This window comes from Uloborus diversus, chromosome 6, assembly GCF_026930045.1.
Source record: "Uloborus diversus isolate 005 chromosome 6, Udiv.v.3.1, whole genome shotgun sequence".
Lineage (NCBI taxonomy): Eukaryota > Metazoa > Arthropoda > Arachnida > Araneae > Uloboridae > Uloborus > Uloborus diversus.
In genome coordinates this window covers 41,901,772-41,926,139 of record NC_072736.1, presented here as the reverse complement: position 1 = coordinate 41,926,139, position 24,368 = coordinate 41,901,772, and the positions used below count along the sequence as shown (strand labels likewise).

Below are 24,368 nucleotides of genomic sequence, written 5' to 3'. Positions count from 1 at the left end.
ACTAAAGAAGTTTTTTAACTTCGAAGAATTTGAAACCAAAAGTATGTCATACAATGTTCAACATTTGATAACTATAAATTTTCAAGAACGAAAACACATTGGAATATCCAATGACTATGTCCAGAACAAAGGTAATTATTTCAATGCAGAAATTAAATAATTTCAGACCTTAAAATGAAAAAAAAAGGTGGAAATCTCGAAAGTTTAGACAATGGAAAAACATAGCTTTTCAAACTTAAAAAGAAATAATGGTGTAGAAAATAATAGTTAAATTCTTATCCATAACTAAATTGCAAGATTAAATGAATTATTTTTAAGCAAAAAGTTTAAGTATAAAAAATACCTGATCCAGTATTTCCTCTTCATTTGCTGTTTGTGATGTTTGTACATGAGTTTCCTTATCAGTAGCTAATAGGGTAAAAAGAGGGAGTGGGGGAATGGACTGAATCTCCACATAGTCAAGTGTAACTTCTTCTGGAAACACTGAAATAGAACCACGATGGTCATTTGGGCTATGGGGCAGAGGAGAAGTACTAGCAGCTAAAGACAAAGCACGAGACCTTGACCATGATCTACCACCAGCATCATTTTCACTTTCCACGCCAGCAGATTCAGGCATTTGAAGATATGTTTTCTGCACACAAAAAGAACACACTTTTAATAAAAGTAACAAAATTTTTATCACAAAACTTAATAATAAAAATAAACAAAAGCTGAAAGTGGACACAGAAGGATTGGATTTCACATAACAGTAAAAGTTGCAGTTTTTATTATTACCTTGAGTTTTTTAACATTGATTTTCATTCTTACTAACTGTCATTTCTTCAAAATGTATATACAAAAGAAAATTAATCAAATTTGCTCAAAATCTTAAGATTTTTTTAAATGATGTGAACTGATCCATTGTATACATGAAATTTTTTTATTTTATCTACACTTTTAAGATTACAAAAACTAGCTATTTCAGCAAACAGAATAAATGGATAATAAAGTAAAACATTTCCTTCATAAAAAATATTATCTTTCCTCACATTAAAATGGAAATAATTTAAAGATAAGCCAAGAGCAGAAAGAGTTTTAAAAGCAAAAATACATTCATGCTTACCTTCACATTTTCAGAGCCAGAAAGACATCTCACTAAATGGCTAAGAATGGCTTTCACTCTTCGTAGTTTTCCAAAGCCTAGCAATTCCATTAATTGTTTCGGATGGTACTGAGGCAGTACTGGACAAGCCAATCTGCTTGCTTCGAATAGACCAAAGTCTGGCATTGGTCCAACACTGCCAACACTTTCTCTTGTTGCATCCTGTCTAGATGTATCAGTCTTTTCCCTGCATAGAAAAATCAGATTTGGAGTTTCTCACCACAATTGAAACAAAGACATAAATATTTATATTAGCAAGGGAAGATTCCATCAGCAATAGAGAGAAAATATCAGCACTCCATTTTATCAGGAAAATTAATCTTTTCCGTCACGAGCATGGGCGCCCATATGCAAAATTTTAAGGGGGAGGGGGGGGCTCAGATATTTTAACCATGCTTCAGCAGGATATTTTCCCGATAGAAACCGATTTCAGTACAGATTAGAGTTATTAAAATTTGACATTTTTAATAACTTATTCATTAATGGCTGGAAAAGAAATGTGTTTGCATTTTTGCAAAAAAAACATATCAAGGACATAGCAAGGAAGTTCCACACGTAACATAAACGTTGCAAGGAAGTTCTCATTTCTGGGGGGGGGCTTAAGCTCCCACTTGCCCCCCTATATGTGCGCCCTTGGTCACATGCCCCGCCCACACACAATGTAGGAGCTAGCGAATCATTTTGGAAGGGGCCATTCAGCTTTTTTTTCTAAACTTACTTGGGATGTTTCATTGGATATAAATAGTCACCTCTTAAACAGTGCTTGATCACTGATTTTTCTGAAAAACTACTGTCTTTACTGATTTTCAAGTTTTGTTCAAATTTTGAATTGAAAAAAAAAAACAACTCCTTCAAAAATGCTACAAAAATAAAATTTCCAAGTAATTCTTCAAAACTGGAGTCACAAAAACACATTATGGGCTATTTATAATGATGTTAGAATTGTCTTCTAATGTTGCAGTTCAAGTGCTGACTCCATAATTGTTTTTTTATTTTGAAAATGAAGTTTTAAAACGGAAATATTCTGCAATTATGAATTGAGAAATTTTGAGATCGGGATGGGTGCTCTTCTAGCTTTTCTGCTGTTGAGCCTAAATATGCATCTTTAGACAATATTTTCTGACATTAAAGGGAGAGTGAGGGTACAGGGAACCACCCCATCCTGAAAATGTTTGGCCTTTGGATGTTTTAAAAACAATTTTAAGATAATTTTTGACATGTTAGAGAAAGGGATGGAAGATTTATGAGATCCTTGTCTATTGAGATAAATGGAGCTCTCCCTCCAAAAACTTCATTTTAAAGCTGTCATGATATTAGAAGGGTCTTCTACTAGAAGCCACAAAAAGGCCATTTAAGAAGGTTTTTTTGCAAGTTAATAGATAAAGACTGGGAGAGCTGCTGTCTGCAGAAAATTTTTCCAAACTGAAGTCCTAAAATGCAAATTTTAGTTATCTTTCACAGCATTTGTGGAGAAGCATGGGAATAAGGGGCTCTCCTCCAGAAAAGTTTCTAAATTAAAGACATAAAAAGGCAAATTTAGGCTCTCTTTAATCTTGTGAGCAATAGATGTACAGAGAGACTAACAGCATTCATGGATTGTCCAAGTGTCTTAGGTTGGCATCAAAAAATGATGTGAAATATGGAACAAAATTTTAGGAATAGAATAATTCTCTTTCCAGGAGAAGGGGGTTATTTCTCTTTCAATTAAAATTTCTTTTAAAGTAAAACACATGTTAAATTTTGTTATTTTCTCATAATATTTTCTTTCTTTTTTTTTTTCTTAAAAAAATCCAACACTCACAATGTTTGGGATCTGCCCCTGCCCACACAAATAGAACCCATTCTTTCAAACGAATGGGAGTTAGCTGAAGCATGGTGATTGTTGTTTACACAATGCCAGACGAGACTTGGAAGCAAAATTTTTAGTACAAATTACATAATAAAAACAATATTCTCCAAAAAATAATTCATCCAATTTTTTATTACACGATGCTTGTTTCTCTATATCTCTTATTTTAACAGAAAGGTGATGAATATATTAAAATAAACTGACTGAATGCATTCTACACTAAAAGGAAAACTTATGTTCACCCGAACCATTTTGAGCCCTGTAATGCAATTTGCTTCCAAAATGAATAGGTGTACTTTATCTTTTCTGTATACATCATCTGCATTAATATACAGCATTAGCATAAAAGAATATCTCATTTTTAAAAATTTATATTTCTTCATTACACTTACCACTCTAAATGATACATAAAAACAAACATTCCAAGTTTTTTTGAATGTATGTGATAACATAAATGTGCACTTTACGCAATGCTGGATTGGCCATGCAGGTGATGATGATTTACCCTTTATGCATAGGCAAACCATATCCAAAGGCCTAATCCCATGTGATTCTTTTTACTTCCTTTTACAAAAAAGGAAGTACAGTGAAGCACCGTTTATGTTTCTCTTTTATACGTTTTTGTCAGTTATACGTTTTTAAAATTGGTCCCTGTGAAGTCTAATACACATTAACCTATACCTATCATATGTTTTTTGTTTGTACGCATTTTTCATACAGTCCCTTCAAAAACGTATAAACGGTGCTTCACTGTATTGTATTCGCGAAAAAAATTTCACTGAAAATTCGGCCATAATTTCCATTTTGCTCACCCCCCGAATTAATGTTGAGTTCTTTTTCAATCTGACCGCACGCAGATAAGTGCCTAAGAACATAATAAAACCCGAAATATCCATTTTGACATTCCACAAGTTAATTATAATGACTTTTCTCGTGACGTATGTATGTGTGTATGTGCATATGTATGTTGCATAACTCAAGAACAGTATGTCCTAGAAAGTTGAAATTCGGTATGTAGACTCCTAGTGGGGTCTAGTTGTGCACCTCCCTTTTTGGTTGCATTCGGACATTCCAAAGGTCTTTTACACCTTTTTAGGGGGAAATCAATGTTAATATCAATGCAAACTCAAGTGGTGTTATAATTTATACAAAAAATTTGCCAATACATCGCCAAGTTTTGTCTTGGCGACAAATTTGGCGATTTTTTAATTTTTTTTTTAAATCTGGTTTCCATTTGGCCATTGTTGGTGATATTTAGAGAGTTAACTATTGAATCACATTAAAATTGCCAATAATGGGGAAATAACTTTAAATTGATGCAAAAAGAAATCGTGTGTTGCACACATCCACTCATTTTTTTTTATTTTTTTTTTTTTAAATGGGGTTTTGTTGAAGAAAGTGTTTATACATCACCATTTCCTACAACATTGCAAGAGCTTAAAGATTGCATATGTGTAGCATTACATAAAATTGACAGTGAAACACTCCAAAATGTATAGAACAAACTAGAATGCAGGATAGATGTGGGTCGCACCATGAAAGGCTCAGACATCAAACATTTTTGAGTGAAAAGAAACTTGTAATGTGTATCTTTTTTTTTATGTATCACTAGCTGCACTGCCTGGCTTTGCACGGTCTACCTCGAAAACTAAAGTTATGTCAAGTGACGTGTGTTCCAAAATCAAGCTTCAATTAGGGAAAAAAAATAATGTGAAATTTCCTGTTGAAATAATCATTCTTAAAGAAAGGAAACGACAAATCAAAAATTCCCGAATAAATTAAATGCAATCTTCCTAATTATCTTCTGCTGGCAGCGTAAAGAAAAAGAAATAGGATAAATTGCCAAATAATAATCAAAAGTTGAAATGTTTACCTCAAATCAAAAACAAAATTTTATTTGGTCACAGTCGAGAAAAAAATTTTTGATATGAAAATGCTGTTCCATATTAGGCTTAAAAATGCTTTTAACTTTTCCCCCTGTGATTTTACAGCCTTTTTTTTTTTTTTTTTTTAAAGAAATTTGAAGGAATTAACTTGATTTTAGGGGTATTTTTCTCAGGCTTTTGACTGGGGTTCAATATGAACTGATCTGATAATTATTTCGGGTAGAAAGAGCAATTTAATGCCATTCTCTCGGGCCCTAAAATTAAAATTCGAATGGTTCAGGAGTTTTTTTGGCATTTGAAAACCCCCCTACGTTCCCTCTCGGGTGTTCAAGTACCTCCCAGCTAAATTTGGTTGAAATCTGACATAAACTGTGGATTTGTACAGGGAACATATATATATATATATATATATAGAGAGAGAGGGGGGGGGGTAATTGCGTACCTCGGACACGTGTGTACCTTGGACCCAGGCTGATTACAACTCTGCTTCTTAAAATAATTGAATAGCAACATGTGTAGTTAAAGTATTTGCCACTAGACGTCTCAGTGCATACCTTTCTGTTTTGTTGAAAGCTCATCTGATTGAAGTATTATTAAAAAAAGAAATATACCATTCAAAAGTAAGTTTGTCCAGATACTTATGTTTTTTATTATGAAACATGCATTGTTTATTCTGAAATGAAGGTCATGCATTATACAGTCATGTTCTAGCTATAACACCATGTACTTGAAACAAAGTTAAGCCTAACTGTAACATAATGGTCATCTGCTTTGTTTTTTATAACCAAGTAGTGTACCTCGAACCCAATACAAGTGGCGTACCTTGGACTAGCCCAAGGTACACACTTCTGCATAGTTATTACAACTCCTAAAACTTCATGTTCTTCAGTTTGTTGGAATAGTTGGACGAGCATTCCCACTGGCCTTCACATTATCAAATATAATCATTAGCTTTAAGGCTTACATATACTGAATGAAAACATTTCTCAAGATTCTGATTTCCTCTTATCAAATGTCACTGATATCTCAATGCAAAAGTAACAAGAAAATAACACACAAAACTATTTTACTGGTGTGTCAACATCTGAAGTTAACACTTCAAAAAAATTCCGAAATGTTACTGAGTATTTTCGTGTACGTTTTGGAATTTCAATGGTTTTTATCCACATCCTGGAAAAATCAAGTCTCATGGTCAAAAAGTTTCCTGACTTGCTACAAGTTGCACTAATGCACACTTCTCACCTTTGTGAAAAATATTTTTAGCTCCCAGTTTAAAGATTAACTGAGAGTATTAATAAAGTGTATCGACTTCAGTTCGTTTACTGCACGTCCAGACTGGGAGCTTAATCAGTCCACGGACTCCTTAGCTTTGCAAGAATTGCAAGTGAGTAAAATTTTTGATGCTTACTTGCAATTCTATCTTAGCTTTGGCCATGTTTGCAATACTGCTATTGAACTTCCTTGATAAACCAGGATGGTGCCAGGCTACTATATTACACCTACCTAAGTAGTCTCTAAGGACCAAGAGACAAGACTGGCTTTAATCAGGGAGATTTCTGAATGTGTCAAGGGGGTTCCAGGATAATTTCAGGAAGGTTACTGAATTTTAGCGGAAAGCGTTCCTGGTTTTTGCAAGATATGATACTGGCAGAAGTTAGGCACATCAGCTGCCCATTATTTTCCAGGAATGTTTCCGAATCGTTTTTACAATGTAGTATTTCTTTGCCAAGCTTTGTAACCCCTGAAGAAATAAGGCCATATACAAAGGCCCTACCTAGAAAACAATTTCATAGGGGGTGTCCGTTCTGGACGGACATTTACCAATAAAAACAAACTCAATCAGAGGACTGTATACTTTTAATAACACTTAGCAAGCACCAACCGCATCTCGGTGGTTGTTCATAGGCGTATTTAAGACTGAGTTCCTTGGGGGGGGGGGGGGCAGGATTTTTTTTTTAGCAACATTTTTATTGCCCCCCAGTCCTATGTTTTTATCTGTTTCCTGTGATGCATAAGTCCATGCTTTACTTTTTTGTGTGTCGTTATCATTAATGCGTGTTTTCATGCTGTCCTTTTTGAATTGATCTTAAGAGAGGGATCTGGTATCAAGAGAGTTAAATGATGCAGGGTTCCCTTTTAGGTGGGAAATAGAATATCTCCAATTTTAGGGGGCCGAGGGGGTTTTCCCCCGGAGGAAATTTTGTAAAATGGATATAAAATTCTGCATTTTGAAGCCTTATTAAGGTTAATTGGATAGACATAGAAATTGATAACTAGATTATACAGTTGTACAAGTACAGTATTGTTCAAACTTTGTAAGAAACAGCCATTTTAAGTTTGAAAGAAAAAATAAACTATAGATTTCTCATTGCAACAACCTTTTTTTAACTATACGTAGTGCAGAAAACGAAAAGGAATAGAGGTAGTGTATCATTTTTTTTCCTGGCTAAACAGATTAACAATATGCGGTAGAAGTAATTGGAGCCCACTTTGCTTAGGATTTTCAAAGACATATCTAATTATTTTCAAGGACTCTAGAATAAATAAAATTATTTAATACACTTCATTTGTACTTTCCAGTCTCTGATATTTTAGTACTTGATTGTAAATTTTTACAGTCCTGTTCTAACTTTGTGAAAAATAATTATTTTAAATTTAAAAGAAAAAAGAAACCATAGATTTCTCATGACAACAACTTTTCTTCAGTTGCAAGTGGGGCAGAAAATGAAAATAAATCAAAGTAGTGTGTATTTGTTTCCATGATAAACAGATAGACAATATGCAGAAGAAGTAAAATAAAAGCAATCAATACAAAAGAATTTCCAAAATACTGCATTCGGGATTGAATACATAGCAAGATATGAAACATGTGAGTCACAAAAATTTATTTCAAGTAATATGTTACAAACGTGAGAACCATGATTTTTACATTTTTAATACAGGATGTGGCAACGAGCTGAATTTGACATATTTTGGCATTCCTCCCCCTCTACCATATATTAGAAATTTTAAAATTTAAGGTTAGTAGCCACACGTTTCCAAATATTCAAGGTTTTCAAGCACTTAAAAATGAAATTAGTTTTTTCAAGCAATTTCCATTTTTTAAGGAACGAATCATGAATTTTTTTTGGGAGTTAGGAACCCACTTCAAAGCAGGGGCCCTAAGCAATAGCTTGTTTATCCTATAAGCAAATTCGGCCCTGTTTGTAATTCACTCTTACCTGCAAATTTTTGTTTGATTTTTTTTTCTTTTTTTTTTGTAATTTTTACGAAAATTCGTCAGTTTTAGGTTTAAAGGGTTTTTACAATTTTACCAATCTTTGTTAGGTTTTTATAGACTTTTATAAAATTTTAGCAAATTTTTCCAAAACTTTTGATGACTCAATTATTTAGATTTCAATAATGACAAAGACTGACTGAGTTAGATGATTATTACTTACCTTACTTTTTAAACAGTATTTATAAAGTAAGTAAAATTGTACTCTCCCTCTAAGCAAAAGGATTCATTTACTTAGAGGGAGCATAGTATAACGAGAAGATCGCTCTGTTAGCGCGAATGGAGGGGGGAGTTTTTTTTCCCCTTTGCTTTAGGTTCTAATTTGTTAAAATATTCCTCAATTATTATAAGTGCTGCAGCTTAATGTATAGCTCGTTTAGCCTATATTTCCATTCATTTACTTGCCCAAATAGTTTTCAGTCCAAAATAGTGAATTTAAACACATTTTCAGCACTCCAGTGACAAGTGTACGATTTGTATTTAATGTTCGGTTTTTTTTTTCCTTTTCTCTTGATTTTCATTGAACTATTCAAAAAAGAAAAAGTCATGATTTCTTTGTTTTAAGATTTTGAAAGATGTGTTGTTACTATATAAAGTCCTCCCAAAAACTGGGGGGCATTGCCCCCTATGCCTCCCTCCCTATAAATCCACCCATGCCCTTCTGAACTATTCAAAAGAGAAAAAAAATATATATATATATATATTAATTTTTGGAAGATGTGTTGTTACTACATGAAGTCCTCCCAAAACTGGGGGGCATTGCCCCCTCTGCCCCCCCCCCCCCCATAAATCCACCTATGTGGTTGTTGCACCGAGCTCTCACATGAGACACTCTCCTATCTCATGTGTTTCAACGTTCTACAAGTGGCGTGCATCCGCGGCGCCCTCTACATGATATGATACAAAACATTCCCGCGCGATTGAATGGTAAATTCAATATTCATAACGCATAAGAAATTAGTACAACAAATTACAATTTCAAAATAACAACACAAATGCAATACGGAATAAACTAAAATAGGATGTGACTTGTAACTCCGCCAAAGCGATACAGAAAAGACTGCATTACTTTGATTCATATTACAAATATCGAAAAATTAAACATTAGCGTCGGTTCAATGGGAATCTAACAAAATGACACAAAATCGGTTTCGCCATCTCACATTTGCTTCCAAGTTGGTCTCCAATCCAGCAAAAATATATCACCAAATCATAACCTAGTCTGAGACGCTATATTAGTTTTGCATTGAAATAAGTAATTAATAGCCATAAAAAATGAGTAAATAGGCTTTTTAGAACACCCGATCGAAAACAAAAAGGGAAGTGCACAACTGGAACGCATGCAGACCCCCCATCCATGTGAAATTTAACCTTCTACAGCTTACTATTTTTGAGTTATGACTTATGAGAGATACATACGTACATCCAGCAACAAAAAAAACAAAAACAAAGCAATAATTAACTTGTTTGGTACCTGAATGCAGTATTAAAAACTCTTTCAGGGGTAACTAAAATAGAAATTCATACTGAAATTTAAGTAAACAATTTTATATAAAAACAATAACTCCCATTACTTTGTATTAAAAGTAAAACAGCAAAGGTCCCTTTTTTCGAAAACATCGGACAATTCCATCGGCTTTTCGATGTTTTTAGGACCGATGTTTCCTGAAAGTTAGCATCGGCCGCCGATGCCGATGGCTAAATTCTTGAACCATCGGCGCCGATGCATCGGTCGAGTCCTACATTACATAAGTGTTTTGCTGCAATTGTAGTTATCTTTTTGCAGTTTCATGCTTTCAATTTACAATATTTCTCACTCGTTCTTTAGTGCACAATACAAAGCATACTTTGCAAATTTTAATTTAGTGATGTAACATACATCTATAAATTATTTAGGAACATTTAGACTGTCCACATATGTGTCCAAAACAGTGTCTATGTGTGCTCATAGTTTATAATTTTTTAAAAGCTAAGCAAAAAGTTTTTAATTTTTTGAAACTAAATTCGATTTATAAATCACAATTATTACTCAACAAGTTATTTACTTGAAAATATTTAATTTCATGATGCAATATAAGGATGTACTATAGTTAGCATTCAAATAAATAAAGCATAAATTACTTTAAAGTTTCAAAAAGCTTTCAGAAAACTGGGAAAGTTTCACTGTCAATTGCTTCACATTTGTCTTGGGGAAATAGATCATGATACTATTATTGAGAGAAAAAAATCTTAATAATTTTCAATTGTAATAAATTTGGGAAAATTGAGCAGGTCCATATGTGCCTTCTCTCCCCTACAACAGATTTGAAGTCAGTTTTTATATCAATGCTAGCCCTGTTCCCGGCATTGCACAAAGGCTAAAATGGCAATGAAAAAAGTAAAGCAAACTAAGACAGCAAAACCCCCTACCATGGCAGCTAAAAGAAAACTTTATTATTCCTCAGAGTCTGAACTTGAGTATATTGAAGACTTATATGAGGAATTTGATATTTCAGATCATCATTTTAATGAGCTAGAAGATCCAGATAACGTCAATATATAGATTGGTGTTTTTGTATTGGTGAAATTCGCTGGCAAGAAAACTATCAAATATTTTCTTGCAGAAATTATTTCTATTGCTGATGATGGATATAAAGTTAAATATCTGAAAAAAGATCCAAACTGTCAGAAGTTCACCAGAGAAGATCCTATCCTTTATGAAGTTGACAAAAAGAATATCATATTCAAGCTACCACACACAATACTAGCTGGTGGATCTGAAAGGCAGCTTAAGAGGTTAACATTTGGAATCGACTTATCTGATTACAATCTTAGTTAGAAATAAGTGCAGCTTTAAAAAATAATCTTTAGTATGATTTTCAGAAGCTAGAGCATCTTGTTATTTTATTAAAAATGTGAACCGTATTAAGATAATAAGATCTAAATTTTTATTTACCTTTGAAATAAATGAAAAATGTATTTCTAAAATTGTGTATGATTTACTGATTGATAAATAGTGATGTTCTTACAGAAAATCATATTTTCTGTACCTGTTAATCATTGGTCGAAAGTACACCATCCCAAGACCCAAGGTACACCAGTGGTGTACCTCGGTACTAATTGCATTCTTCTGTTTTTTCTTTAAAATGTAATTGAAATAAGTTAAATAAATTTTTAAGATAATTATATGTTGGGTAAAAAATCATAAAGTTTTAACTAAAGGTATTTGTATTTAGATTTGGCAAATAATTATGAAAATAAAAATTGAAAAGTGAAAATAGGTCTGAGGTACCCTACCTTCCCCTATATTCTCTGTTTTATTTATATAGATTTATAATGCCAAGTATATATGGTAAATTTAAGAAATATAAATTTTTAAAACCGGGATATCCTTTTATGCTAACCCTGTATATAGTGTTAAGTTTAACTTGTAAGAGTAAAGAGGAAGAAACATCTTTGAGGTTTTAACCAATAATTGCAAAACAATTGAAGCAAATACATCTTTTGCAGTTTCAAAGTTTAAAATTTGCAAAGAGGACTTTTTCTTTAGGTAACACAAAGAAGAAATTTCTGTATTTTTAATCAAACCTTTGTGACTTAGAATGTTCAGCCTTTTTTCTTTTTGTTTCAGTAGCAGCACTAAGGACTGAAGAAGAAGTAGAACGAGATAAAGTCCCTGAAGGTGTGGGTAAACGAAGTTGTGAAGACTCTTGGGCTCTACTTAAAAGTTCCTCTTCAGTTAATTTTCTATCATCAACAAGAGGCTCATCTTTTTCAGCTCCAGGTATGGATTCTTTATCTGTAATTTGTTTAGTAATAAAAGTAAGGAAACAGTTTTAATACCTCTAGTTTCAACAAAAAAAAATCATAAACATGGTGATTTTTAAAGAAAATAAATCTTAAAGCAGTCTATTTCTAGAAGTGACATAAGTTTTATGCAAAGATTTATTTCTATTGTATCAATAAATTTGAACCCTAAATAAGTCCAGAAGATATTTATGTTTTCACACACTCATATAAACAATAATCATAAATATTTAATAAATCAGAGGTCATAATTTAACTAAATATTTTACTCTTGTTTATTTCAAGATTTAGGTGATGCTTAATTAAATCCTTTCAAATAATTTTTACGATGAAGAAAAAACTTATGAATTTTAAGGTTATCTGAACATGGCAGGAAGTTTCTAGCACACATACACATTCATGCACGTAGGAGACGGGATCCAAAAGAAACTGGGTTGAAAGTATGTGGCAATTCTTAGATGTAATAGAGTTCCCTAAAGGGTGGCTCATAGTGTTGTTTTTTTCAATTGCTCTAGTTTGCCTCCTTCAAAATCATGCTACTCTTTTTTGAAAGGTTCGAGAGTGTGACTGAAATTTTGTTCCTTTTCTTAGAAAACATCCGTAATTGAGACGAACAAAAACAAGTTTTAACGAAGGATGCCATGAGCTACACCTAAGCTTTGAAACGGTCTGGGGTTGAGCTGACTGTTGAAGGTCATGTTGTTCTAGGTGTCTGCAATTATCTTTAAATGAAAAAAACATGCAAGAAAAATCCACGAAAAAAATTTAATAAAAAATGTTGATATACAGACAGCTTTAGATTTTCACTTGACTATTTGTAATAAGGCACAAAACAACATATCTAATAGCTGAGATTTCAAAAAGAGTAATAAAACTCATTAGATAAGCTAGCAGTATTTGCCTTTTCAGTTTTGATAACTGATTCCTGTGTATTTTTAGCCCAAAATCCACTATACTTACTTCAGTTAGTAAACTCACTGAACTCTTCAATACAAGAAACAAAGCAAAAAATTGAATATTCACTTTAAAAAATTACCATTGGGAGGAACTCTCCACTGAGAATATATGTGCATTTCACTGTCCATACCGACAACCAAAATGCCATGTCGAACCCAAGAAAGATGCATTGGAATCGGAGGTAGGGAATCGGCTGTTTTAAGAGGAGTGCTTCTTATACGCATCCACCTAATTTCATCATTACATGACAATGGCAACACCATTGATGACGCTTGCTTCAAAAGAGGACGACTGGCCGATTTGGAAGCTTTCATGGCTTGAACATTTGCCTGGGCAATATCGTTAGAAACAGGTGCAAAAAGAAGAACCTGGAAAGTTTTCAGGAACATAAAATTATTTCCCAAAAAATTGTTAATTGGAAATGATAAAATGACGTAAGACTTTTAAAATAGTAACTTATGTCTCTTGCTATAATTCTTTTGCCAAAAAATTGAACGTCCAATAATAGGAAAAAATTTCAACTAATTTAACAGAACAATGTTTAAATATAATTTTTTGAGCGATAAATCTTGGTGAAAAATAAAAGATTTTAAAAAACTATGAAAGGAAATCATCATAAGCAATCATGAAATGTAGCATTCTTTAACAAAACCCTAATAACTAGTTTCAACAGCAAATTGCAGGTGAACAAACTTTAAAAGGCACAGAAAGTTAGTTTCAATCAAATACTCAATAAATGAGAATTTAATCTGACTAAGTTTCTCACTGGCAAAATACACATGAGAATTCAAACGTAAAAATAATTTCTTTCCTTCAAATCTCATATTTTCGTACCTTACATTTATGTTTATGGTCGTTTTAAAAAGTATAATTTTCTTTCGATGTTTTGAATTATATTTCATGTCCTTAAAATTCAACAAAGTTTTAGACGGAATTTTTTTATTTAAAAAAATCTTACTTTAGAGCCAATGGCAACAGTCAGGATGTGAGATCCATCTTCTGCTGAAACCCAGTCTAATTGCACAAGAGACTTTGGAGCTAAAAGATCTTGATTACCTTTTTCAGTTATTGCTTGCCTCAAAGTTTGTAAAGTTGCATAACTAGGCACAGATAAGAGTCGTTGCAATGGCAACCGTTCGTTCACTGTTTCGTCAGTAGAAAGTTTTTGCATAAGTGCATCTGCAGTTCTTTTATTTCTCTGTGAAGCGTCAAACAGGGATTCTAAGTTCAAAGATAATTTTGGCAAAGGAAGACTAACATTTCGTAGATTTATTGTATCCTCCAGCATCCATTCAGATCCTCCAGTGGATTCACATTCAAATATTGAAACACCAATATTCACAAATCTGGTTTCCGGATTTTGGGAGTTATGTCTGGTGAAAGATTTTCCGTGCTTAAATGCACATGCCATTCTTCCACTATAGGCACAACTTACATACAATGGCTGACCTGTGAAAAAAGAAACAATATATAAAAATGTGTAAAAATATTATTTTATAAATGTAATCAGTTTTTCAAGGGCATAATAAGGGTCAATTCATAATAAGGGGTAATGCATAAATAGGACTTACGCTCTTACAAAACTTAGGAGCACAATAGCATTTAGACACCATTTTATTGCTTTACGATGAAGTCTGTCTCTGTCTCCGTCTTATGTAAAAGTAGACACAAAATTGAAAAGAAGTAATGGAGCTGAGTTTCCATGCCAACAAAGCCCACAAAAGCTGATTACAATTACGTTATTTTTGTTATCACTACTTGGTAAACTATTCTCATCTAAATGGAACAATCATTAATGATCTTAGATATATTTCCTCTTGAATAGAAACAGACATATTTGCTAATTTACAAATCTTTCAGAAGCAAGAAATTGGATTTACTGGTATGTAATCTGAGCCCTTTAAAAAAACTTCAACTCCAATTTATATATATATATCTATGTTGAGCAATTTGTGAAACAATTTCAGTTAAAATATACAGGGTTAGCATAAAAGAATATCCTGGTTTAAAAATTTATATTCCATAAACTATTATACTTACCACTTAAACTATTATACTTAAATAAATATAAAAATGAAGATAAACTGTAAAAAAAAATTTTAAGGTGCGTAACTACTTAAATGTGCAAGTTCCCGCACTACTGCAGTCAGAAATTTCTTCTGGAAGGTTTTTTTTTGCTCACAACAGTCCTTACACATGTATTAACTACTGTATTAGGATTGAAAAATTTTCAAAACCAAGACCTTAGGGTGCAGGGTTTGCAAACTAAAATTTTTATTGCATTTTTTGAATAATATTAAATTAAACATAGGCCGAAAAGTATAGTCAAGTTTTTTAATTCAAAGATGCTTAAAACAAATTAATGCTAAGACAAATTACATTTGCGATCCCAGTCTAATTGTTTGTTTAATTTATGTCAAGATAAGACGAACTATGGTTAAGACGAATTGATTTTAAAGGTCCAATTGAGTTTGTTTAATGAGGCTTGATTGCATTTCGTTTTTGAAATTTTTACACCTGGATAATAGTTTTACTTACCATTAGATTCTTGTGATTGAAAGAAAGAAGTTCAAGAAAAGGAATAAAAATCAGGAAGAAAATGTAACACTCAAGAAAAAACAGAGGTCTGAAGGTTTCTAAAAAGTTCAAAAGATATTAACAACACTTTGCATTTAAACTATTGATTAAAATATATTTTAAACTAACCTGGAACATTTACAGAGCTGCTTGTCTTGTTTAACATCATTTCCCATTCAACCCAATTGTATTCAGTTTCGTCTTTATTTTCGGCAGAAGAAATTTCACATTTCCAAAACCTTTTCAAAACAAATTGCAACCATTAGAAAATGACTGCACAAGCTATGAGAGAGAGAAGTTTATATTCATTTTCAATTACAATACAAAAGAATGGAAAAAATGGTAGAAGTTTGATCACTGTATTGTGCACAGAATTACAGCAAAGCCTCACTTCTAGTTTGAATAAAAATTTAAAATGCTCTAAATTACTTAACTATATCCAAAGAACAGCAAAACTCGCAATTCTTTACGTGACAAATCCTACAATATTGTCTGACCATCGATTAAATGGAAAGGCAAATATCAGGTTTATAGGCGGAAATGGACGTATCTATTAGTTTATAGGGTTGTTAGTTGGTTTGTTTCAGATGTGCACTTTTGCCTCTCTATTATTAAGCTTTAATTTTGTAAAAATGAAAATTTGCTCTCAGCAACATTTTTTTAATCTAAAGTATATTCGATCTTATATTATCATGGCAAAAATTAATTGATTTATTCACAAAGTTTTGAGCTTACCATTTTGCTTTTACGTTCCTGGAAGAAATGAAAATATTTTCTTTTCTTTTTGTTGTTTCCATGGTAACTATTTTTGTTTTCTCTTGTTTTATTAAAGAGAATGCAATAAATGAATAAGGCCCTAGTGACATTATAAAACGCCTGCATCAAAATCCTATCGTCATTTTCCATTCTCCCCTGGTAGATTCATTCAGATGGAATAGTCTTTCTTGGCAGATTGCCAAATTACATACAATCCGCGGTCAAACAGTATTTTACATGACAAATCCTAATAATAAATTGCAGACAGTGGAAAACTACAGAATTACAATGTCACTATTAAAGGTATTTTAAATGTTTCATTGAAACACATAAAACAATTGGTCTAAAGAGTAATACAAAAGCATAATGCAGAAGGACATGTTTCCTTCATAAGCATGAGCTCAAAGTTACACAAGAAAAATATTTCTCACCTGACAGAATAATCAGAACATGCAGTACAAATGAGATAAGGAGCAAAACAAGCTGGATATATATTAGAAGAGCTCAGGTGACCAGCTGCAGGGGCAGCATGAACTACTTCAACGTCTTCGGGAAGTGGCAAAATCTGTGTACAGACCTGCAATTCAAAGGTGTAAAAATAAAATCTTCATCTAAAATGGTTCAAAGATTTATGAAATAAAGATATAAGAAAACAATGAACAGAAACACTTTTGCGCCCAGTGAATGTTAAAAATATTTTTTTAATATGAAGAAAAGTCAGTGTGTATTTAAAAACTCATTTTACATAATTCATAACAATAATACTAGAATATTGTGTGGTTTTTCATGCACAATGCACTTACTTTTCGATAAATTTCAATCACTACTGCATTGCAGACAAATTTTTGTTACCTTAGAAAATTAGCTTTTGGTAGGATAGTGCCAAAATAAGTTCATTACGTATTTATTGAATTTAATGATTTATTCATCTTTAACTTATTGACTTTATAGTTAAAATGCACAAACATGGAAATTAAACTGCAGACACAAGTTTCAAAGTTATGAAGTACCTTTTTTGATGGGACCTTATTTGCATCTGAAAAAAAAGGTTTCCTTGTAACTCCATTATATATATATATATATATATATATATATATATATATATATATATATATATATATATATATATATATATATATATATAATGGAGTTACAAGGTTATATATATATATATATATATATATATTAGGGTGTCCCAAAAAAATGAAAGTCTTTTTTTTAAAACGCATACCGTCTTATTTTTTTCCTTTTATAACAAAACAATTGTAAAAAAAGTTTCATGCAATTTGAAGCAAAGTAACACGTGCCGACTTGCGCCTAAAGGCCTAAACGTGCATATAGCACGTGTATTCATAAGCAAGCGAATGCTGGCGAAGCGATACTTTGTGAAGCTCAAAACAGCTGTAAATAGTGCACAGAAAACAAATGAAAACAGAAAAACATATGTTGAGAGGGGGGGGGGGCTTATCCGTATCAATTTGCAAACCGTCAAACGTGTCAATACGAATACATTACGGTCAGCGAGCGCAGTCTAGTCCTTCCATAGAGAACGAAACATGGCAGTGGAATTTCAAAGTTCGAAAAAAGAGATATTTTTAATAGAAGTCGTAAAGCTCCAAATTACGTACTTGAAACTTTCCTCTAACGTACAAATTCTGTCTGTTTTGTTTTATAACATTCGAGAAGTAAATTTAACTATCAGTGAAAGTGCAAATCTCGCTATTCGGGAATGCATCATCTTTTGGGAAAAGGCACGCATTTCCCCCAAATCGTTGCCAAATTGTGTGAGTATACTTAAAAACCTGTATCAAAGTTGTAGAGACTTTTAAGAAAATGCTAAGAAACTGCAAGAGTATTCAGGCAGAGTCAACAAAAATTTGAGAATAATTTAAACAATTTATTCAATATTGCACATGCTTCTTCTATTTAAAAAACTGGCCGTCAAAGAGGTAAGGGCTCGACTTTGAGCTGTCAAAGAAGAAAACAGGCGCATGAAATACGATTACGCTTCAACATCCTCGGAATTGTATGAACCTGTACAAGAAGATTCCTCTTCGAGCTCTAGTGAAAATATTAATTCAGAAGATTTCCCTGAAACATATAAATCAGTACCTGGAACAAGTTCATCAGAACCTGGAACAAGTTTATTAGAACCTAGAACAAGTATATCAGAACCTGGAACAAGTAGATATGTAATGAGGAGCGATTTTATTACTTCAAAGTCAGTTGCTGCATTGGACAGGTGTCCAAGTATACGAGATTATGTGTTTAGGGTCTGGTGGGGGAAAGTGGTCAATGGGGTAAAGTGGTCATACTTCAAATAAATGACTATAGCTTGGAAATAAATGTTCGAATAAATGCGAAAATTTTATTTCAGGTTCGGTGAGTTAGAAACTACATTTTGAATACAAAATTTCAAAACTGGCAAAATTTTATTTGGTTAAAAAAAATATTTTGTGTAAACATGAAAATTTTAAAAATTTAAACACCTCTTTTAACTTCTTTGGGAAATTTTGTTTGTTAGAATTATGAACAGATCGACGGCACAGGAAGCTTCCTACATGTCTTAAGATCATTTGCTCATTAGCAGTTAGCTGAATATATTTTAGATAATTTTTTAGAACAATTTCAGTAATATGGGGGTAAATTGGTTATAATATTAGGCGTAACGAATATTGTTTTTCTAATGTCACTTAATAGTTAAGTATAAGGCAGATATAAATTAAATATTAATTTAACTTAATATGTATTGTTATTAAAGTAAGTAGGGTTAAATATACCAGTATATACGTATGCATACGCATATACTCTTGTAGGCGCGTACATAAACGTATTCACATAAATGCATCAATAAATACGTATATGGGTATCTGCGATATAGGTATTTTTTATCTATGCAGAGATACATTCGACTATACACGTATATACTTGCTTTTATTCGTATGTATACGAACACTTATATACTCAGGTAGACAACGTATATACACGTACGTACTCGAGTAGACACTTAGATACAAGCATATGATATACAAGTATACAGGGTGAGTTTAAACTCTTGGGAAAATTTTTAAAAGGTGTAGAGGGGAGGATAAGAAGTAAGAATAATAAGGAACATATGGTCACAAACACAATGCTGACGCACTACATGCACACAAAACCAAAGACTGATGGATGCAAAACGGGTTACGAATTTGTTACACTAAGACAATTTTACACAACATTTTAGGTCGTAAGAAAGTTTTAAAGCGATTGAAGAAATCTGCTGTCTGAAACTGTAATACAGGCGTCGTAATCACAAAGACCTCTCTGTTTTAATAACGAGACTTTTGAAAAACTTTCATCCATCGCTGCGCCTTTGTTGCGATACGTGTATTAGAACTACTACGGGTCGTAACTTTTAACAAGTGCTTTAAATATTTCTTAAAAACAAAAATTTTGAGTAAAATCATCTTTGTGTAAAAATTTTGTGACCTGTTTTGCATCCACCAGTTTCTGGCTTTGTGTGCATGTAGTGCGTCAGCGACCATAAGCTCCATATTATTCTTTGCATTTTATCCTCCCCTCTCACACTCCTTAGATTTTTGCTCCAGAGCTTGGATTCACTCTGTAGGCATACATGTATATAAGCGTATATACTCGTGTATACATATATGTACTGGTGTATACACGTAAATGTACGTATACCGGTCTTTTCGGGTATATAACTGTGTTTACACGTATACATACGTATATAATCATGCTTCCATATATACATGTATATACGTGAGTAGATACGTACAAACACGCACTGGATGCATCCACGAATTAACTCGTGTATACCCGTATATACATTTATGTACACTTGTGTATGTACCCACATGTACACCTATATATATATATATGCGTATATACGTCTACTATACACGTATTCAGGTATGCACGTGTATACTCGAGATACAAGTGCATACATGCATATGACGTTCGTTTATACGCATATATACACGTAACACATATATAAACATGACACATATATACTCGTGTAGATACGTCAACACTCCTTTAGGTAACCACGTATACATGCTTATATACTCGTGTATACACGTATATACTTGAGTAGGCACGTGCATGCATGTATCTGATGTATACATGTATCTACTCATATATGAACGTGTTTACTCATGTTTACACGACACGTATATACTCGTGTATAAACACATATATTAGTGCATACACTTGTAACCATAAAAATAACTGAAATATACAAATATTATGGTTATTTAATACGGTTTTGCATTTATTTTTAACTATGACCACTTTACCCCATGCTATGACCACTTTCCCCCATCCCATGGGGTAAAGTGGTCATAAATACCAAGAGAAAAGAAAGTGTTGTAAAACTAATTAAATCAATATTTTTTTCTAAACTTCAATGTACTGTGTTCTTTAATAATGCAATGTAAAATATCAACAAAAAAAGTTGAAGTGTTTAAATAATTTGTTGTATTTATTATCCACCAAAGTTAAAAACCTACGATTTTATGACCACTTTACCCCACCAGACCCTATTCTTGAAGCTACTATTGATGCACTTGGGTGTAACATTGATGAATTTCCCCATAGGTAAATCTTCAATTCAAAGAATTCGAACCGAAAAGTGGAAGGAGTACGAGGAAAGAATAAAAATTGGTTTTCAGTACACGGTATACCATATGTAGTGAATTTACCTCGGGGTATGAAACTGTTGTCTGCTTTGAGTGCTCAAAAATCAAAAGAAGATCGCTTATCTATAGTTATTTCATATGGATGTGACGAACAACTCATTGCTGAGTCTAAACTGGATAATTCTACAGGAAAAGAACAAACATAGGCTGTTCGAAAGGGAGTTTTAGATTGGAATCTCTAAGACAAAGTTCAAAACTCTCTGTTGTGATACTACAGCTTCCAAAACAGGTCCTTTAAGTGGTTATTGCGCTATTCTTGAGTAAAAATTTGATAGAGAAATGCTTTTCTTTGCTTGCCGCCGTCAAACATATGAACTGATCTATTCCACTAAAATACACTGCTATGGAGGAGCTGCGGAGTCGTTCCGAACTTGTACCCTAACTTGGAAAATTTGCTTGACTTTTACTGTGCTGAACTAACTAATATTACGGTCAGGGATGACTATCGATAGTTGATAGAACTGCCTACAATATTTTTAGGTGGAGATACAGGAAATGAATTTAAAATAAGATCACCGGGAGCCATGCACCAAGCTCGATGGATGGCTCGAGCGATTTATTCCCTAAAACTATTACTATTTAGTTCACAACTAAAATTAGATACGAAGGAAATTGAAGCATTGTTTGATGTTTGCTTGTTTGTAGTGACAATATACGTGAAAACATGGCTTCAATGCATTTTGGCAGTCAAAGCACCCAACAAAGATTTGTGCTTCTTGAAAAAAGTGTAAGATAATGTGGACCCAATTATCTCAAAAGCTGCTCTATAAAACTTTATCCAGCTTTTACGGTATGGTCAATAATATTTCATTCCTTGATGGGGACAAAGACGGTCTCAATGCTTAGAGCAGTAAACGATGTAGCTGAAAGAGCGGTAAAAATGACGCAGGACTTTCATGGTTTGCTAACAGCTGATGAGGAACAAAAACTAATTGTGTTACCTTGCGTTCAAGAGCACCAGAAGTTCTATCCTGACTGCAAAAAGCAAACATTGAAATAAAAATATGTACAGTAATGTTTCTTGTAGTCTAATATTGTTGCAAATATCTGCTTTAAATAAATCGATGTCGCGTGTAGTAAGGAAATATACAGTTAGCAATCTTTCCACTGTAGTCGCTGTACAGGATTTCAGGTCCAACTTTGATCTCAAGTCGGCACGGGTTCCCGTTATTTTATCGCAATAAAACTTTTTTCTCACGCTTCTGAGGTGAAATGGAAAAAATTTGGAGGGTATGCGCATTCGATTTCACAAATTTTTTTTTCGCCATTATATCTTGGGACACCCCTAATATATATATATATATATATATATATATATATATATATATATATATATATATATATATATATATATATATATAATGGTACATAGTTAAAATTTTTGGTCTTTTGACCATAATTAATGAATTCTCCACGGCTGATGAGCTCTGGATTCATACTTTATCTTTTCCTACTTAATAGCTGTTTGCAATTTTCATCTTTATCATCATTAATTATTTATAATTTGTTTAATGTTTGAAATTCTGTTTGCTTAATTTTATATTTACTTGGCTTTTTAGTTTTGCTGCGTTGCGCATCTATGGGCTCTTGGTGTGGTCTTTTCAATATTTTTCACTTTTAGTATTATTATACATATATATTAGGGTGGTCTTTATTTATATGGGAAAAAAGAAATTTCGGAATTCAACAAGTGACGCCCCCTAGTTTTGTGACACTATAATAAAAAGTAATCAGTGCAAAATTTGAACTCGATCGGTTAATAATAACACGTGCCCCTAAGGACGGTGAACTTTAACACTTTTGATAATTTTCCCACAAATCTTCGAGTTTTTATTTCCTACTCCGTACATTGGTTCTCCTACGTTTGCAAAATATTTTTACAGCGAGGTAGCACTAAAATTAATCTTTTTAATTACTTCATATCATCTAAAGATTGTACACTGAATAAGAATGAAATATTGCTTCAGAAATTTGACCTTAATCGTACGCTTTTCTCAATGTATCTCAATCATGTGCAATTTTTTTTTCGATAGTCTTGGAGTGTCTGTAAAATACTAACAAATTCACAATCAATTTACCAAACAAATGAACATACACAACCAATTCAATTTCACAATCAATTTACCAAATATGAGTCAACGACTCATATTTGGTAAATTGATTGTGAAATTCTTCGTATAATTGTGCTCCTCTTTCAGTTGTATCATTCACAACTTTCAGCATTTTAACGATATCTCTTCCCTTTAAATAGCTTTCTTCATTTTGCCATGAATCAGGATCAAATAGGAAAACATCTTTTGGTGTTTGTAATTATCAAACAGTTTTATTGATTTGTAATTGATTCTATAAAGAGGAAGATCTTTACTAAGAAAGTATTCCAAATCATCTACTGTTATTTGAAATTTTTTATACAGTCATCAGACACAGATCTTCCTATTCAGCAAGCATCTTTTAGAAGTAGTCTTTTCCTTTCTTCAATGTTAATTCCTTCATCCAATACGGACAAAGCTACTAGTTCATCCCCTAAGTACCATAAGTGATTTATGAATTTTTCAATCACTGTTTCTGCTGCATGTTTGTCATCATTTTGTACGCTGTAGGTTTTTTAGACACTAGACTTTATATTAATTTAAAAGGCCTAGAATGGGTTGCTGCGAAAAACTATATCTTCATACAACATTTAACTGTTAAACAGCATTTACGGGCAATCTCTTCATGTAATGTCAATTTAAATTGCCTCCTAAATATATCAATTTTCAAACAAGAAATTCCTTTTGCCACCCCTCTGGCTCACAGATAAGCTCCAGGTTGACGAAAACATATCCCTGTAGGAGGGAGGACTTCACCAAGAAATATTATTACATGGTATGATAATTCTCTGTAATATTTCTTAATTCTGCTTTCTATGAACAATAATATGTCATCAAATTCTTCTTTTAGAATTCAAGTGGTATGTGTAATTTTTGAATTTTGAAGCGCTTAAATAATAGAATATCGAGTCTAGAACTAAGAAAGGCAAGAATTTCTTTAAAGACACTCTGCAGTACGATTTCGAGTGCATGATGATAGCAATACAAACGCAATACATCACCGTTCAGATTTTGCTCGGAATGGGACTATTCGGCGCGGCCGTTTCGGCGCGGTCCTTTTCAATACGACCTGTTCAAAAATCGATATTGTCAGCATGTAAATCTGCCAAACATTGCTTCAAAATTTAAGATATCTTTTGTTTTTTTAAGTTTTATAAAAAGTTTTATGAAGTAATATTTTTAAAGGTGTATTTTGTTTTCTTTTTTATTATTAGTTGATAACATGTAAGTTTAAAAACATCTTCATAATTTTTCGAAGTAGATAAGTTAGGAAACAGCATTGACATTTTTCTACGAAATGTAAATATAAAATTCATTCAATTTAAATTGATTTTTTTTTCGTTGCT

General features: G+C 32.6%; 1 protein-coding gene across 1 annotated transcript in view; it reads right to left on the bottom strand.

Moving 5' to 3' along the window:
* The window catches only part of LOC129225187 (dmX-like protein 2), a 154,131-nt gene that overhangs the window by 71,229 nt on the left and 58,534 nt on the right, over nucleotides 1-24,368 (bottom strand). The window contains exons 20-26 of the mRNA XM_054859753.1: nucleotides 16,664-16,809; nucleotides 15,606-15,715; nucleotides 13,858-14,348; nucleotides 12,979-13,267; nucleotides 11,724-11,934; nucleotides 1,106-1,331; nucleotides 344-634 (exon numbers count right to left, since the gene is read on the bottom strand). Of these exons, the coding sequence (XP_054715728.1) occupies nucleotides 344-634; nucleotides 1,106-1,331; nucleotides 11,724-11,934; nucleotides 12,979-13,267; nucleotides 13,858-14,348; nucleotides 15,606-15,715; nucleotides 16,664-16,809 (1,764 nt within the window). The remainder of the gene's footprint in view (nucleotides 1-343; nucleotides 635-1,105; nucleotides 1,332-11,723; nucleotides 11,935-12,978; nucleotides 13,268-13,857; nucleotides 14,349-15,605; nucleotides 15,716-16,663; nucleotides 16,810-24,368) is intronic.